This window comes from Juglans regia, chromosome 1 (genome assembly GCF_001411555.2).
Source record: "Juglans regia cultivar Chandler chromosome 1, Walnut 2.0, whole genome shotgun sequence".
In the NCBI taxonomy this organism is placed as follows: Eukaryota; Viridiplantae; Streptophyta; class Magnoliopsida; order Fagales; family Juglandaceae; genus Juglans; species Juglans regia.
Genome location: NC_049901.1, coordinates 17,454,465 through 17,468,381, shown reverse-complemented (window position 1 = coordinate 17,468,381; position 13,917 = coordinate 17,454,465). Strand labels below are relative to the sequence as shown.

The 13,917-nt window shown below is 33.2% G+C and overlaps 2 protein-coding genes across 3 annotated transcripts; both read right to left on the bottom strand.

Annotated features, from left to right (window-relative positions):
* Positions 1-833: 833 nt before the first annotated feature.
* LOC109014304 (dihydrolipoyllysine-residue succinyltransferase component of 2-oxoglutarate dehydrogenase complex 2, mitochondrial-like) lies at positions 834-6,762 on the bottom strand. 2 transcript variants are annotated; one of them, XM_018996721.2, is made up of 15 exons: positions 6,472-6,762; positions 6,043-6,101; positions 5,786-5,860; positions 5,135-5,195; positions 4,997-5,021; positions 4,413-4,483; positions 4,216-4,290; positions 4,012-4,067; positions 3,771-3,815; positions 3,327-3,614; positions 3,125-3,219; positions 2,678-2,768; positions 2,458-2,568; positions 1,622-1,816; positions 834-1,441 (listed from the first exon to the last, which is right to left on the bottom strand). In XM_018996721.2, exons 2-15 carry the CDS (start codon positions 6,076-6,078, stop codon positions 1,250-1,252), a joined length of 1,416 nt encoding a protein of 471 aa, XP_018852266.1. In that variant the 5' UTR covers positions 6,079-6,101; positions 6,472-6,762; the 3' UTR covers positions 834-1,249. The 2 variants fall into 2 exon arrangements, with proteins under 2 accessions (XP_018852266.1, XP_018852267.1); XM_018996722.2 differs by having other exon boundaries at positions 6,499-6,745.
* A 4,728-nt stretch (positions 6,763-11,490) lies between these two features.
* On the bottom strand, positions 11,491-12,501 carry LOC118348419. Its single transcript, XM_035690036.1, has one exon. It carries the CDS (start codon positions 12,499-12,501, stop codon positions 11,491-11,493), a length of 1,011 nt encoding a protein of 336 aa, XP_035545929.1.
* Between the last annotated feature and the right edge of the window lie 1,416 nt (positions 12,502-13,917).

Here is a 13,917-nt window from a genome sequence, read left to right as displayed (position 1 = left end):
ATCTGCTGTGATTCTAATCGGGTTCTCTTAGCTGAAGAGATTCTAATGGGCGGCCCTGCTCGAAATGCAAGTAAATGCACGAGTATTCACACTCCTCCTGTATGTTCAATGTGGTTACCACCATGATCATGTGCTTTATGCCTCCGGTATAGCTGATATCAAGATCATTACGAGGGCACAGATCTGTCATACTCACCTATTTGACTATGCTTTCGGCTGCTACAGTGGCTAGCCAAAGCATTCTCTCCGGGTAAGTGTAAACAGTTGTAAAGCCATGGTGGTCACAGAGTTTTAAAGCAAGCCCGCTCGCCAGCCCAAAACATATATATATATATATATATTAAGAAATTTCGTTACCAAAACAATGTTGTTTTGGACCTTTGATAACCATTTATTTTAAATGAACGCCGAACCCCCATGGGATGGGGTGTAGGAAGGGGGCAATAGGGTGCTCCCCTAGATGATGATGGTTCGGTCCCGATTTACCCCCAAATCAAATGGCATCTATTACACGAAAAATTGTTAGAGATCATTGCCTCCAATGTGAAATTACTAGAATATACAGTTAGAGATCATTGAGACCAACCAGAGAGAGGGAGGCCGAAAATTAAAAGAACAGGAACTGCTTCTATCAATTATCAGCCTTCCCACCCCAATTGGATCTTCTTTGAGTTCAAGTAGTTTGTCCTTCTCTCCTTGAATTATCTGTGGTACACTTACAAAAAACTCTTTTCCGAGAGCCTGTACACTTCCAAGATTAGTTGGAACTATCTCCAATACACAATGCCAAAGAAAATAAATAGAAAAACCTATCAACTCTGCCATGCCAACTCTATAAAGAACAAGGAAACCGGTAATAATAGCACAGAATATGGAGTTATAACAACCCTGACCAATAGATAAATAACTTTGGTACACATAACGGTGTCGATCCTTCATCCAAGGATCTTGTATTTAAAGACTCTGAGGCTTTTACGTGATCCGCAAAAGAATTCACTGTCCGTCAAAAGGACACAAAATGTCAACAGATGAAAGTACTCGATATGCAAATCCAGTATCCGTAATACTAATACCATAACTTGATGAGGTTCGTCCTTGGAAATGTGAACTAAAGCAAGCAATTTGACAACTCTGTCATTGCTGATCAAAAAAGACATCTCGACAAAATTTTAAATTCTGGGATGTTATTCTGGGTAATACCGAATTGCATGTTTAATACCAGAAAATAAGGAATTTGGAAAAGATTTCTTCATACATCGAGGAGGAGCCTCCGAGGGTCCTCCACAACATCTTTGATACGGCGCAGGAAAAAGACAGCCTCCCTCCCATCAATCAGCCTATGATCATAAGTCAAGGCGATATACATCATTGGCCTTGGAACAATATTGCCCCCAACAACCATTGGACGGGTCACTATTGAGTGCATGCCTAATATAGCTGACTGTCAAAAATACGCAGCGGAAGAACACACGTATTAAGAAAAAAAATTAAAACAATAAGAATACTATAACTATTGAAAAGAGTGGCAAAGGTTGTATCAATCATTTAGATATATAACTAGACAATGGTACTAAAGAATAATTACAAAAATTAACCAAGACAAAATTATATAAAGCCATACCTGTGGTGGGTTGATGATTGGTGTACTTAAAAGACTTCCATAGACACCACCATTTGATATTGTGAATGTACCTCCAGCCATCTCATCAATTGATATAGAACCATCATTTGCCTTCTTAGCTAGAGTATTGATCTCCTTCTCTATCTCGGCAAAGTTCATCTTATCAGTATTGCGAATAACTGGAACAACGAGGCCCTTGAATAGGAACGGAATTTGATGATGGATGGTTAGATGCAAACAGATAATTAATTCAATGAGAAGTTTTTAAAAGCTCATGTCACACGGTTGAAAAACAGCTCGAAATAAGGTGAATGTGGCATTCTAACCAAAGAAAAGGGTACGTTCATAAAACCATTTACAATCCATACCACACATTATAATGTTCCTGCGAATCTCGAGGCATGTTTATACGTCTGAGGACACATGGAAAAATTGCCAAAATGTTTAATTATTGATCTTCTTCCAAGCTAGGTTTAGTCAACTAATCTGTGGAAGTATATCTGTTCAAATATGTGAATCATTTCTTTTACCTTTCCATAGATTTTGAAAGTCCAGGTCTAGTTCTCAAAAATAGGGACAACTAGTGATACTGCAGAAGATTGCAGTATGGATTCAGACATGGATCAGTTGGCAGTAGATGATTCTGAGTGCTCTAGTTAGTCCATTGGAAACAAAAGATACTAAAAGCCTCAACTTCTAATCAATCAAATCCTTCTCTACCTTATGTTGTTAAACATTGAGAACTTGTATCTGTTCAGCCAACAAAAGGTTATCAACCTCAGAATTTGAGAAATTAAATAGAACTTGCGTTCTGAAAGGAATGAGTTCAGGGATACCTTAGGAGTGCCAACAGCAATGCTGATGTCAACGTAATCTCGATATATGATATCATCACCATCAATGACAGCATTGACAATTGGCTGATTCTGAAGTGCGGTAACAGCAGCCTGAACCAAATTAGAAAAAGATAATGAATACACACAAACAGCACTCATATACAAAATCATCAGACACACGAGAATACTTTACACACATGACCTAATACTTTGAACATACTTTCACAAAGCCAGACATAAGTCCTAATTTCACTCCATGCTTTTCGAGAAAGGCATCTTTATAATCTGAACGAAGCTTCATCAGGTTAGTCCTGCATTACACAGCAAATTGACAGGAGAAAAGGAGAGCCATTCAACAGTCATCCAGCAAACAAAAAGGAAACAAAGTCAAAAGCGAAATAGCACTTCAAATCCACAATTATGATTTTCACTAGTTTATCTCCTCATTCTTCAAATTTGAAACAAGGTTACATTCACTTAAAACAGGACAGTTGTTGAATTCAGCGTATTAAATGCAAGGCAAAACCTGGTAATCGGATTATAAAGAAGTTCTAAAAGAAAAAGGAAAAGAAAAGAAATTGCATATCAACCTAGTTAAAAGAAGTTTGAAAAGAAAAGGGGCAAAGTTAACCCTTAAAGGTTGAAAGGAAAGATGATTAAAACTTACATATCAACCTCATTAAATGTGCTCAGTAAAGCAAATGTATTCTGAGAATCTTTCAGGCGTGTTGCAACCCGCTTCCTGAGTCTTGTCATAGGAACCTGAGCAGGAGAAGATAAGGTCAGTGTTTCCTTGCTATTGGAGGAGCATATCTAATAAAGTCACAAAGATGTATCTTACCACATGAAGAAGAAATCTTAAAACTTACTCGTCTTTCCCTGTCCTTAGGAGGAAGCTGGGGTTCTGAAGCTGTGGCTTTAGGAGGTGAAGAAGATCCTTTTGTCTTGGGTTGGGGCGGAGATGGTTCTTTAATCTTCTCCTTAACAGGGGCAGTTTCTTCTTTGGGGGTTTGCTTCTCTACACTTTTCTTCTGTTCAGGAGGTGGTGGTTGAGCAGCAGCTTTTTCTGATGGAGCTTGTGTCACACCTTCACCCGATTTTGAGATGACAGCAATCTTGGTTCCTGGTTCCACAGTATCCCCTTCCTTGGCCACAAACTACAACCAAATACATTTACGATAGAGGACAAAATTACCTTTTGAAGGGTGCCAGCTTCAGGACTAATTCATATAATTTGATCCATTTTCAAAGAGGGAAAAGTGGTACTGCAATGGCATTCAACTAATTCATATTGCCACATTACTCAATATTACCTTTTGAAGGGTGCCAGCTTCAGGACTAACTACATCAATTGTCACCTACATGGAAACAAATTCAATCATATTGATTTTACTAGTGAATGTTCATTTGGTGTACCTAAAAGGACAAAATTATATAGAGCAGCCATTGATATAATGCAGTGTTCAACCCACCACAGGCACTGCTACTTGCAATTCAATCTCTACAAGTTAGTGGTGGTGTTGTTTTTTTGGTTGGTGTGTGTTTTGCTGTTACCTTATCAGTTTCAATCTGAGCAATTGGCTCATCAACTTCAACTCTGTCACCAGGCTCTGCTCATGATTTATTGTAAGAATAAGTTTCGTAAGGCATTCAAGTCATGCATATGCAACCAGAATGTAACAAATTCAAAAGCATATTACACAACACAAATCTCAAGGATGGTAACCAGCTCACAATGCAGATGCTAGAAGAACATACTCTTTAGAAAGTTTGCCAAAGTGCCATCAGTTATAGATTCACCCATAAAAGGAACAACAGCTTCAACCAGGTCCCCTAGACACAATGAAACAATTAGAACCACACAATTCCAATATGTATAAAGCACACTACAACATAAAAAACTGAATGTATCAAAACTGGGATAGACATCTGTGCAAGCATAAGCAATACATTACCATTGTCTGAAGAAAATGATCTATTCCTCAATTGGACAAAGGCCCCTGTTTGAAATATTGCAGTAACTTCCCTGCATGCACACAAAAGAAAGGAAATAAACAAGAAACCAGAGGAGGAGAAAAACTTGCAGGTAGTAAAACCTATATTTGTCCTTCCAATGATTCAGACCTGGGAAGGCCCAGAGTTTCACAATTTAAGTACGTCAGAGGTAGCAAAAGAAAAAATCTTAAATGCTAGAAGAAGAGAGTGAGCTTGCAAACATCAATAAGCATTGTGATTTTTACTGAAGTGGAAGCATGGTGTGTACAACCCTATTCCTGGACCACCTGCTTTCTCAAGTTATATGACGTGATTAATTTGGTGAGAAATTCCAAAAGAAGGCTTCAAATCAAATGGTTCAAATTTGATTATCAGTTTACAATCTCCTATATTAGGAAAGTAATATCTTTCGAATTGTAGTGCTTAAGACATGCTCTAAGTCTGCATCTAAAATTCACACCCCCCATGCGAAAAAGGATTCAAAAAAGAAATAGAAAATAGTTGGAAATATCCCTGCTAAGATGAAAGAAGAGAACTCACTGACCTTGGATTTGAATGGGAATGACCTCCTATAACAAAGGAATTCGAAGCAATCAATCATAGAAAGGGATTAAGAGACCACACATATAAATAAGCTCTTATCAAGAGCATATTTGTTCACAAAAAATTTCGAAAAGATCACCTAGAAAAATGTGGTAACTAGAGCTCTGGACGTATTCAAATCCTTGCCAAGCGAGGAAAGCCTGCATAGATCAATATTCATAGCATTGGAAGATGTCTACAATATTGTGGCAAGTAGATGGAATACGAGGTAAACCATTTTCTTAATTTCAAACACAGTATAATGGGTTGAATTTTACTTCATAACTCTGCTGAATACATCCTTCCATGTAAAGCAGAATACAATCAGAATGTAAGCCCAGATGTTGCTATGTCGTTTCTTCTTTTTCTTTTGTGGTTGTGAATGCTGGTTAGGCACATATAAGGAACCCTCACAGCCTATCAATTATAGTCAACTAACATTGACAGGAAAGAAAAGCTTTACCAAGTTCTGCAATTATAATAATCAATTCATGGCTGAACCGATAACTCGCGGAACAATTTATGACGTTTTAGTCATATTTACTGCATCTTTCAATGAGCAAGAGATTTTTTTCCAAATCCACATATATCCTCAACATCCACACTCCTCATGTAATATAATCTTATGATGCTGTTAAGGAAAATAACTGAACCTACTCCATCAAGATTACAACGACTCCAATTACCAACATGGAAAATAAAACTAACCAAAAAATACAAGAGCAAGTAACAAAATAAACATTATTAGTACCTCTTTCTGAGTTTTCCTGTAATATCTTGGCACCGACGCTGAGGGCCTAATCCTCGGCACTGACTGTCCTAATACCTTTGGTTATGATCAACACATAAACAACAAAGCTATCAATTAAAATACTAACAACACATTGAATCAAAACTAAAACACAACCGCTAATTAGAATCACGTGCAGTGACTAAGTTAACGCCGTCAATAATGCAAACAAAAAGAAAAGAGACAAAAAAAAATGAGAGCAAAATTTTGATTAATACCGAGGCAACTTTACGTCGAATTATCCCCGAAATCATTTCCTCGCCACTTGTGAGCTAACCTGATCAGTACAGGATCCATATCGGTTCAAATCAGTCACAGACAACAACAAAACCTCACGTTAACTGTTTGGTTGCCAGAAAAATCTAAGCAGAACAGAAAATCAGAGCATGACTATTCTACGGTTCTAACCATTTTCATCAGGAAAAAAAGAAAGAAAGAACGAACTTTAGCTCGGTTGAATTTCACGTTATTCACTTTTCCCTTCTTTCTTATTTTGATCACTCCTCCATTTTCTCAGTAACCAAATGGATAAAGGAAAAATGGATGCGACACTTAATAGCAATTCAAATTATCGCTCAGACGAAAATCTTCGTCTGAATAAATAAAACGTTTAAACATTACATATAATCCAAAACCAATGATCTTACCGAATCAGAAGAGTAATTGATTGGCACCTGGTAGAGGGATATCGAGAGTGAGAAGCGGAGAGGATCGGAGACCTTGAGCAGAGTATGTACGGATCCAAACGGTGCGAGGCAATGATTAAGAAGAAAAAGAAAAAGAGAGAGAAGGAGAAGAAGAAGGGAAGGAATAAATTTGAAGACGAGAAAGACGGAAAGAGCTATTCTAGAACAAACTCTCTACGACCATCGAACGTGCGTTTCAAATTTAGTTCTCTCTCTCCTTCTCGATCGGTGGCCATCGGGAGTGGGTTAGGGTATATAATTTTTGGAAAATGATAAGAGCCACTCTATCATGTATTTTTTGATGTATTTTTTTTATAGTTATTTTATATAAGATTTTTTAACAATTTTACATATTTAAAAAAAAATAAAAATAAATTATAATATTATTAAAAAATACTTCATTAATCATGAAGTAAAAAAAAATTATTTTTTATTTTACTTCGTGATTAAAAAAATATTTTTTAATAATTTTTTTTACTTCATGATTAAAGAAATGTTTTTTAATAATATTATAAATTTATTTTATTTTTTTAAAATATTTAAAAGTATTAAAAAAATTTCTATAAAAAATCATTGTAAAAAAAACACATCAAAAAACACATGCTAAAGCCAGCGGTGGCTCTAGCAGTACTCATAATTTTTTAAAAAATGCTACTTTGCACGTTTAATTTGTCTTCTCACGTTGATATCTTATATATTTTAATTTTTTTTACTTAATAGTTATAAAAGTAATTATTAATAAATTACTTTATTTTTTTATATTTTTTAATTTTTTTTAAAATGTTAAAAAAATATATATAAAAAAGAAAAGGCCAATTGGCCTAGCGGTCAAATGGAGGGGAACTAATTTTTTACACTATTCCTAAATTTAATAGAAAATTTTATTTATCAGTCTCACACACTACACATCATATTTTATTTTTATTTTTTTCTCTTACCAAATATGTCGTGTATATATATGATGAGTAGATTAATTGAATAAGTTTAAGAAGAATAAAAAAAAAATATGATATGCAGTGTATGAAAATGATGAATAACAAAACACAATTCAATAAATTAACGCTTTAATATTAAAAGAATTTTAACTATTTTAATAAATAGGTTTTTATTTATTTATATGCAATGATTAATTGAATGGATTGAGTCAATATGAATTTATATACATAGAAATACTTTATCACAAATAGATTTTATAAGAATAATTTTATAAGTTAATGTGATTTTATATGAGATGTTAGATCTACTATATATTAAAATTAGCATTATAATTTAACGTAATACATTAAGTCACGTCAATTTATAAATTTATTTTTATTAAATCTCTTTGTAGTTATAAAACGTTTTTTATATATAGACTTTGCTATCGAGTTGTTTACACCATACCACACCACACATCATATCTATTTTAATTTTTTTTATTTATATTAAATGAATTGAGTTCTTCTATTTATTATTCTTGTGCTATATACTTGCTAAGATAAAAAAAAATAAAAAAATCGAAAGATAAAAAATAAAAATAGATATGGGACCATAATTAGAATCTTTCGCATAAATTTTACAAGTCAACATGAATTATTGTCCGACTTTTGACTCGAAAGAAGGCGTGTTGGATTTTTTTTGTGCGGACGCAACGACCCGACAGCTGGGTCTCGCATGGTGAAGTTCATGTTCTGTTTGGTTTAAGATTGCCCGTGATAACAATAATAAATCAGCTTATTGTTCTCCTTATTCACTTAAACAATATTGTTTCAACAAGTAGGAAGTATATGTTTGAGATTGCAGTAGAAAATAAAGTTTAATAAGTTTTATTATTAAAAAGTTATTTATTATTTGGTAACTATATGTTTAAAATACCTTTAAATATTTTACATATATTTGGAAATAAATTAAAAAAATATTTTTTGAAGTAGAAATGACGATTATTTAATTTTTTTTAAATTATGATCATATCCTTAAAAGTTTAAAAATTATAATTATCTGAAAGTTGTGTCTTTTCGCCCATTAACAGTCTTTTTAAAATTCAAATTACTTTTTGTATTATCTGAAAAAACACGTTTTAAGAAAATCATCAAAATGTTACTTTTCTTCAAATGTATTTTAGCTTATTTGAGATTAAAAAGCACTTTAATATATAACATTCAAACAACTTAATTTTTTTATTAAAGAACTTTTAAACTGTTTAAACACTTTTTAAGACTTTTAACACAATCCCAAACAGACCCTAAATGTTTTAGATCATTCGTGTTATAATTGTGTGTTTATAGTTGTAAATTTCTTGATCCAATCCTTCCATCATGTCTACATATTTGGTAGTATTTACTTAATATACAATATTTAACTCCAGTTTAGATTGAAAAATCATCTCAACTAATCTCATCTTATAATTATAATTTTCTCAAATTTTCACATAAAATATAATAAACAATCTAACTTTTTCAAGTCTTAAAATAATAATAATATTAAAAAAATAATATTCTAATAATATTTTATTCAACTCATTTTTAAATCTAAACACGATGTTTCGATCATTTTATAATGTTTCCAATTCTTTAATAATTAGTATTTTTTTAAAATTTACTAATACATTTGCAATTTTGACTCATTTCATTTTTGTCATTTATTATTTGTTAATTTTGAAAAATTAAAACTCTCCAATCAAGGCAAGCTAAACCGAGCTTGATTAAAGCCCGCGACTACATTACAACTCGAGTTGAACTTTAGAGCTCGCCTCTCTCAGGACTTATTTGAAAATAAATCTCATCTTAAAATTTTCATCACATCTCATATTTTTCTCAAAAATAATTTAAATACAAATATTTTCAAACTAATTAATACAACTTTTCCAAACTTTCAAACAAAAAATAAAAAACAATTCAATTTTTTTCAAATCCACAAATAAAAAAAATATTATAAAAAAATATTCTAACGATATTTTAATTTTATTTTATTTTATATTCATTTTTTTCTCTTTTTCTTAAAACTCAAAAAATATTTAACTCCAATTATCTCACTACTATTTACAAACTATCTTACTACTATTCACAAAATTTTCACCTCATCTCATTACTAGACAACATCAACTCGTTCAAACTCAACACGAATATGGTTGTTAGAATAAATATTTTGTGTTTTCAAAATATACAAGAATTTTTAATTTTGTTTTAAATTCATAAATTTATAAGAGAGTATTCAGTCAATATTATTGTGAGGTTATTTTCTCTTGTTTCTTAGTTTTTATTTTATTTTAAGATTTAAGTCATTTGGTTAATCTAGTTGATCTAGTTGCAAGTGTGATACGAGTAATTAGAGCTGCAAATGAACAGAGTTATTCGTGAATAGTTTGAGCTCAACTCATATAAACTCTGTTTAGACTCGATTCATTTGATAAATTAATTGTCCACGATCACTAATATTGGTACGAATATTAAACGAGCTAAACTCGTATAATCTCGACTCGACTTGGTTTAGACTCATGAACAAAATTCGTATAAACTCAACTCGACTCGTTTTGGGCTCGTCACAATACTCGTAATATTTTTATATATATTCTTACATATATTCTTTTATTGTAAATATTTTATGTGTTATATGTATTCTTTTTAATACTTTGTATAAGTAATCTACTTTGTTACTTTATTTCTAATAAGGTGATGAAAGAATAATGTTGACTATAATAATGTATTAAGTTCACAAAAGAATTATTGAGTCAAATGTTTATAAAGAGTAAGCAACTCTAATTTGATTACAACACTTTCTTACTTAATTTCATTTTGATTATTTGGTTATATTTAATATTATATCATGATAATTGAATACTTTAATATTAAATTAACAACTTTAGTATATAATTTTTAAAATCACTTTAATGTACTAGGCATTCTTGATGTAAGTCTAGCGTTAGTGCTGCCCAAGACTTCACTTCCCAATATGTATGACATCACTTTAATACTATTTGTATAAATTTCCACCATTACTTGAGCACTATTTACAAGTACTAGCTATTAGCCTTTCAACTTTTGCCCAAGACTTCAATTTCCAACGTATGATATCACTTAACACTATCTACATCAATTCTCACTTTCCAATGTGCTACCATACGGTTACTTTTCCCAACGTAACAATCTTCACAATTTCTTTCTCTTCTTTCACAATTTCTTTTTCTTCTTTCATTTGGATGTTTATTTCGTTATTGGAGGACTAACTTTTCCTTCGTCTAGTTGCTTGCAAAGCCTCGTGGTGGAACGTTTTCAGATTGAAGGGATGTGTTGCACAAAGACCCTATGCTTTTTTTACTCGATAATAGAGATTTTTTAGGAGTGACTAGTGAGGCTCAAAAGAGGGGGAAGAATTGCGTCTCGGTCTGGCGCTCTGTATTTTCTTCATCTCAGTGGCACTCTGTATTTTCTTCGTCTTAGTGCGTTGTGGCATGTGGGTATGGTGTTTGTCGATCTCCTTTCTCTTCTCTGTCATTTTTTTTTTTTGTTTCCCGTTAGCTTTATTCTTTGTATTTCTCAATTCCTTGTATTTGTTCTTTGTCCTGGTGTGTTGTGGTATGGTTCTTCTCGATTTCCTTTTTGCTCTCTTTGTGGTGTGGATCTAAGCATCATTCTTAGATTTTTTTTGTTTTCCCTTATTTTTACATCCGAAAGTAGTGAGTGTTGATTATTTTCTTCTCGATTTTTTTTTTTTTTTTGTGGTCGTTGGATCTTTTGTGTTTGATTTTTGTTGTTGATTTTCTGCTACTGTTGGTTGTGCTGGTAGTAGTGTTGTTGATTTTTTGTGTATATTTTTATTGTTGATTTTCTACTGCTATTTTTATTTATTATTTTTTGGAACGAGCCAGTAGCCACTCACATAGCGGCTCCATCCCAAATTTATTAATAAACCCTCACTTATGGACAACAAGGATAAAACCAACCAACAAAACGAAAAGCAAAAAAAGCCTATAAAAAGACCACAAAAAACTACCAATATCAAAACTCAACAACATCTTAATGAAGGAATACTAGTCAAGTCCAAACGCAATAAACCTCTAAGGGCTTGAGGCAAAATAGAATTATTTGTATATACCAAATCAACACCATTAGCACCATCCTCTACCAACCAATCCGTCATCTTATTCCCTTCGCATAACACATGTTGAAACCGACAATTAATGACTTTAGTCAAACTAACAATTTCTTCCCAATAGTCCTCTAGGTACCAAATCCCACACCTCCCCCTATTCCACCAAGATATAATCACCAAAGAGTCAACCTCTACAATCACATTCAGAATATGAAGAGATTTGCAAAGTCGCAAACCAGTAAGAAGTGCAAATAACTTCGCTTTATTATTAGAGCCAAAACCAATAGGAGAGGCGAAACCCTGCACAAGCCGACCCTGATCATTGCGAATAACTCCACCAATACCACTAGCACCTGGGTTCCCAAGACTACTACCATCTGTATTCAATTCAAACCACCCTGAAGGCAATTTATGGCACTTGACTAATTTGCATCGCCTTTCCTTTAAAGGAACCGGTTGAATCTGTAAAGTCTCAAGGATCATGGCATCATAGCGGGACAAACTATGATGATTTCCATCTGCCTGGCAAAGAGTACCAATCCAAATCCAAATAGATTTAATGACCGCATCTTGATTTTCTAATTTACCCTCCATTCGAGCTAGACATCGCCGTCTCCAAATTCTCCAAGTAATAATGACAGGGAGCAAACAAATAATAATACCCATATGAGAATTTGACTGAGCACGTCGGAACCAAGAGGAGACATGCAGCTTCCAATTACTACCAACTGGAAGTCCGAAGAGGTTACCAAAAAAGGACCATATCTGTTTAGGAAAATCTCCCTCAATGAGAACATGGTTAATGTTTTCATAATGACCTGCACTACAACAATCACATTTGGAAACAATAGGGAGGCCAACACGGCGCAATCTGTCATCTACACTCAAAGCCCTATGCCAAACCTTCCAGAAATGAATAGACATTTTTAGAGGAAGATTTTTATGCCAAATCCAAGAATGCCAATCTAACATTGAACCTCTAACTCGAATACAATACCAAGCAGATTTAGTAAAAAACATAACTGTCTCAGAGGGAGTCCAAACAAGAACATCATTCCCTGAATTTAACCCAGATAAAGAGGCTAGAATATCATCCACATTCTATAAACCGACCAAATTCTCTAGGAGATTCACATCCCAACTGTCTGACAACTGACACTCTTTAATTTTCAGCAAAGGGTGACCCACAGTCGGCCTATCATTGCACAAAAGACCATTGTTCCTCCATTTATCATACCAGAAAAAAATATCACCATCTTTAACTCTCCATTTAGAATTATTCAAAATTAAAGGAACACAACGAGCAACCATTCTCCAAAATCTCGAGCCTTTATCAACATCAATAAGGACCCAAGGTTTTGAACCCACATATTTAGCCTTAAAAAAATTTGCCCAGAGAGAGTTACCTTGCAAAAGATTCCAAGCTAACCTCATATGCAGAGATGTCTGATTGTCCCTGAGATGCCTCAACCCGAGCCCTCCTTCAGTCACAGGTCTGCAAATATGTTTCCACGCCACCCATTTATTTTATAGCCTGTAATTTAATATGTAAAAATTGTTAATGGCTTTTATTCTCTTTAAAAATACTCCTAGATCAACTAAGCAGTTTTCATTCTTTAGTTTTCTTTTAGTTGCTTATATTCTCGTTAAGTTTAATTACTTAATAAAGAATGCACATTTTGCACAAATTTTAGGTTATAATGTTCTATATTTGTTACAAACTTACATATTCTTATCGTCTGCATGATTATAGTTGTGAGTAAGATGCCTTCATAATATTCACTAGGAGGTTGTTTGCGAGTTAGAGGGTTTCTGACATATCTAGCAAATTTTAGTAAATTGTTACTCATACGTTATTTTAAGTATGATTCCTTTTGACTTGTTATTCATTTGTTGTTAAATTGTTATTCATTTATTTTGAATTTATTACTTGTTATTCCTTTTGAAGTCTAATATTGTCGTTGCTTGTCTAAAATTCCTTTTTAAGACGTCTAAAAATATTACAATTGTAGAATGCTCATCTACAAGTCCACTCATGGAAGAGATAGAACCTACACAAAAAAATGAAATTGCCACAATCTTTATAGAGTGTAATAGTAATGATAGGAACTGTGAAATTGACGGTACTATTGGTGGAGAAGAAAACTCCCTAAGGATTGCCAAAAATATACATACCAAAGGAAGCCTAGGAAGAAAACTTCTACTGTTTGGAAAGATTTTAAAATAGTGGTTAAGAATGGTGTAAAGAAAGCTTAATGTAACTATTGGAAGAACCTATTATCTATTTCTTCATCAGGTTCTACAACTTACTTTCATAGGCACTTCACAAGTTGTCTTCCA

What these genes read in the sequence shown, in the direction of transcription:
- LOC109014304 (XM_018996721.2), bottom strand. Translation starts at nt 6,078, where the DNA reads ATGATTTCGGGGATAATTCGACGTAAAGTTGCCTCG. An exon ending in ACAGGAAAACTCAGAAAGAG is followed by an intron (nt 5,196 to 5,785) that starts GTACTAATAATG and finishes TGATCTATGCAG; the next exon opens with GCTTTCCTCGCTTGGCAAGG. An exon ending in ATCATTTTCTTCAGACAATG is followed by an intron (nt 4,291 to 4,412) that starts GTAATGTATTGC and finishes CATTGTGTCTAG; the next exon opens with GGGACCTGGTTGAAGCTGTT.
- LOC118348419 (XM_035690036.1), bottom strand. Translation starts at nt 12,501, where the DNA reads ATGTCTATTCATTTCTGGAAGGTTTGGCATAGGGCTTTGAGTGTAGAT.